Source organism: Meleagris gallopavo, unplaced genomic scaffold (assembly GCF_000146605.3).
Source record: "Meleagris gallopavo isolate NT-WF06-2002-E0010 breed Aviagen turkey brand Nicholas breeding stock unplaced genomic scaffold, Turkey_5.1 ChrUn_random_7180001880740, whole genome shotgun sequence".
NCBI lineage: Eukaryota > Metazoa > Chordata > Aves > Galliformes > Phasianidae > Meleagris > Meleagris gallopavo.
In genome coordinates, this window is record NW_011144947.1 from 8,190 (window position 1) to 11,651 (window position 3,462).

At 59.5% G+C, this 3,462-nt stretch overlaps 1 protein-coding gene across 1 annotated transcript in view; it reads right to left on the reverse strand.

Annotated features, from left to right (window-relative positions):
- Positions 1-3: 3 nt before the first annotated feature.
- LOC104916280 (BRD4-interacting chromatin-remodeling complex-associated protein-like) overlaps positions 4-3,462 on the reverse strand; it is a 5,138-nt gene continuing 1,679 nt past the window's right edge. The window contains exons 2-6 of the mRNA XM_010727327.2: positions 3,068-3,248; positions 1,322-1,449; positions 919-1,038; positions 594-655; positions 4-243 (exon numbers count right to left, since the gene is read on the reverse strand). Coding sequence (XP_010725629.1) covers positions 57-243; positions 594-655; positions 919-1,038; positions 1,322-1,449; positions 3,068-3,248 — 678 coding nt within the window. The 3' untranslated portion in view covers positions 4-56. The remainder of the gene's footprint in view (positions 244-593; positions 656-918; positions 1,039-1,321; positions 1,450-3,067; positions 3,249-3,462) is intronic.

The window sequence follows — 3,462 nt, forward strand, 5'->3', positions numbered from 1 at the left end:
TTCCTCTCCCCTTTTTCCTTTTTTAAAATAAAGCTGTGCCTGCTCTGCTGGCAACGCTACGACATCACGGCGAGGCAGAGCCTCCAGCCCTCACCCTTCCTGTAGTCCTGGGCGGAGGGCAGCATCCCCTGGTAGACGTGGTAGGGCAGCAGCCTCTGTAAGGCGTCCTCGAAGGAGTGGAAGGAGGTCTTGTAATCGGGATGCAGCACTGCCCCCTGATGTTTGTGCAGCTGCTCCAAGAAGCTGCAAGAGAGGAAGAGCACAGAGCTGCTGCGGAGCTCAGCAGGCGCTGCACGGGTGGGATCCCCGCTTCCCCCCCCGATACGGGACAAGGCTGGGAGCTGCTCTCAGGATGAGAAAGAAGCCAGGGAAGGATTCTGAAGGGAGGAGCAGCCCGACACTGCCGGGCGGTGCAGGGCGGCATCGCACCTCCCAGGGAGAGGCAGCGACGTGAGGACCCTCAGCTGAGCGCTCCCCGGGCGCAGCTTCACCCAAACCCCCCACGCTGCCCCACTGCACGCGGACGTCCTGCTGTGCTGCAATGCTTCGGGCCCCCCCGCAGCCCCCGCAGCCCCCGCAGCCCCCGCACTCACCAGGCCTCTTTGCTGGGCTGTAGTGTGGGAGTTTTCTTCAGGCTCCCCAGCTTGCTGTCATACTTGGGGGAAAGAGAGAAGAGAGGTGAGAGCAGGGGTGAGAGCAGCCGTGCGGGCGAACACGTCTGTGCTAAGGGGAGCTCTGCCTCTTCGAGGGGGTTAGGAACAGAACTGTTGGAAGGGCTCTAAACAGACAAGGAACGGGTTTAATTGCTTCAGAACTGGGGAGGCGAGCAAAAGGAGAAAGCAGAGACTGTCAGGGAGGAGAAACGCTTCCGCTCATCCGGAGCGGTTTGGGGTGGAATTCGTTTCCACGCGAGCTCACCAGCTGCTGGCTCTGCACCGAGGGCACGAGCTGCGAGAGTCCCTTCCCCACCACCTGGATCTGCAGCGGCCCCTTCCCCAGGTTCAGGCCCGAGACGGAGCTGATCACCCCCGGTTTGGTCTGCGGGAGGCACAGAGAGCGTCGGCGTTTGGAATCCCAGCAAGAACTCAAGAAGCGCTCGTTAAGTAATTCATTATCTCACAGAGAAAGGAGCAAAGCTCCCCTCCCCGGGACTTCCGTCAATATCACAGGGAATGGTTTTAGTCGCGAAAAACGCGTGTGGGGGGGAAAAGCCGTTCCAGGGAATTCATTCCTCCTTTTCTGAGGGCAGCTGCTGCCACCAAGGGCTTTCGCTACCCTCCGAGTTCCCGTTGGGATGGGAAGCTGTGACCCCTGCTCTCACCTGCACCGGCTGCGGCATCGCCAGGGATGCTCCCGGCTTCCCCGTGGCCGTGGGCCCCTTCCCGGCAGCGATGGGCACAGCGGCACTGGAGAAGGGTTTGCTGTCGGAGGGAGGTGGGGCGGTGCCACCTGCGGACACAGAGCAGTGGGTCAGGGCCCAGCTCAGTCCTGATGGACTGAGGTTCACCCAAGGGTGCTCAGTTGGCACTGGTTGAAGCACTGAATTCTGTGGTGCCTCAGCAAACGTGGTCGCTGCTCTTTGTTTTTAAAGCAAGTTGCAATGCACTGCCCTTATTGTGCCCAGCATTGACGAGCTTCGTTATCTGACCACGGGGAGACTCCAAAGTGCAGCCTGTGCTTCTATCTCAACTCAATTCAACCCAACCCAACTCAACCCAACCCATCCCCAACCCAACTCAACCCAACTCAACTCAACCGAACTCATCCCCACTCATCCCAACCCATCCCCAACCAACCCAACCCAACTCATCCTAACCCAACTCATCCCAGCCCATCCCCAACCAACTCAACCCAACTCATCCCCACTCATCCCAACCCATCCCCAACCCAACCCAACTCATCCTAACCCAACTCAACCCAACCCATCCCCAATCAACGCAACCCAACCCAACCCATCCCCACTCAACCCAACCCATCCCCAATCAACGCAACCCATCCCCAAACAACGCAACCCAACCCAGCCCATCCTCACTCAACCCAACCCATCCCCAAAGAACGCAACCCAACCCAACTCAACCCAACCCAACTCAACCCAACCCAACTCAACCCAACCCAACTCATCCCAACCCATCTCAACCCAGTTCAACCCAACCAACTCATCCCCACTCAACTCAACCAACCCAACCCCACTCAACCCCCCTCAACCCAACCCAGCCACCTCAATTCGTCCCCAACCAACTCAACCCAATCAACTCATCCCCACTCAACTCAACCAACCCAACCCCACTCAACCGCCCTCAACCCAACCCAGCCACCTCAATCCGTCCCCAACCAACTCAACCCAACCAACTCATCCCCACTCAACCCAACCCAACTCACCCCCACCCCAACCAGCACATCGCCACTCAACTCACCTGACCCAACTCAACCCAACCAACTCATCCCCACTCAACCCAACCCACCCCCAACCAATCCATTTCAACCCAGTTCAACCCAACCAACTCATCCCCACTCAACCCAACCCAACTCACCCCCACTCCAACCAACACATCGCCACTCAACTCACCTGACCCAACTCAACCCAACCAACTCCTCCCCGCTCATCCCAACCCACCCCCAACCAATCCATTTCAACCCAGTTCAACCCAACCAACTCATCCCCACTCAACCCAACCCAACTCACCCCCACCCCAACCAACGCATCGCCACTCAACTCACCTGACCCAACTCAACCCAATCCAACTCATCCCCACTCCAACTCGTGAACCCAATTCACGAGCCTACACGGAGCAGCTCGACACGAAGCGTGCCTTACTCTGCTGTCCAGGCACGACAAATAAACCCACAACGGCCCGGAAGGCAAGAGCAGTGACACGTCTAAAAGCTCAGGTTCTAAAAACACGAGCGTGAGCGGTTCTATCACCCAGAGCCCCGTGTTGGTAGCAGCTGCAGAAAGTCGGCTCTGCGGCTGCTCAACAGCTCACTGAATTCAGCTTTTAGGAAACAAGGCGTGCAGAACCCCGATCAGAACCCCGATCAGAACCCCAGACTCCCTCCTGGCACACACCTGCACTGGAGGGCGGCCCGCTGTGGCTGTGCGCGGGGCTCGGCGTCGCCGTCACCGTCACCGGCTGCCCCTGGCTGCTGACCAGGACGGAGGAGGACTGGCTGCTGAACTGGTTCAGCGCTGGGGAGGCCTGGCTGGTGGGAGTCTGCTGCTTCGTCTGCAGGATGATCCCCTGCGGCACCTGCGTGGGACGAGAGGCAGAAGGTGAACACCGTGCCCCCAAACTGCTCCGCTCGACCGGCCTCAGCTCTGCTCCGCAGCGACGCCGAGGGGAGGAACGCAGCCCTCCCTCCCTGCTCTGTGCCCAGAGCTCAGCGCTAAGACACAAAAGGAGTGGGGTTGGTGGGGTGGGTTGGTGGGGTTGGTTGGTGGGGTTGGTGCCTGCTGGCCACGCG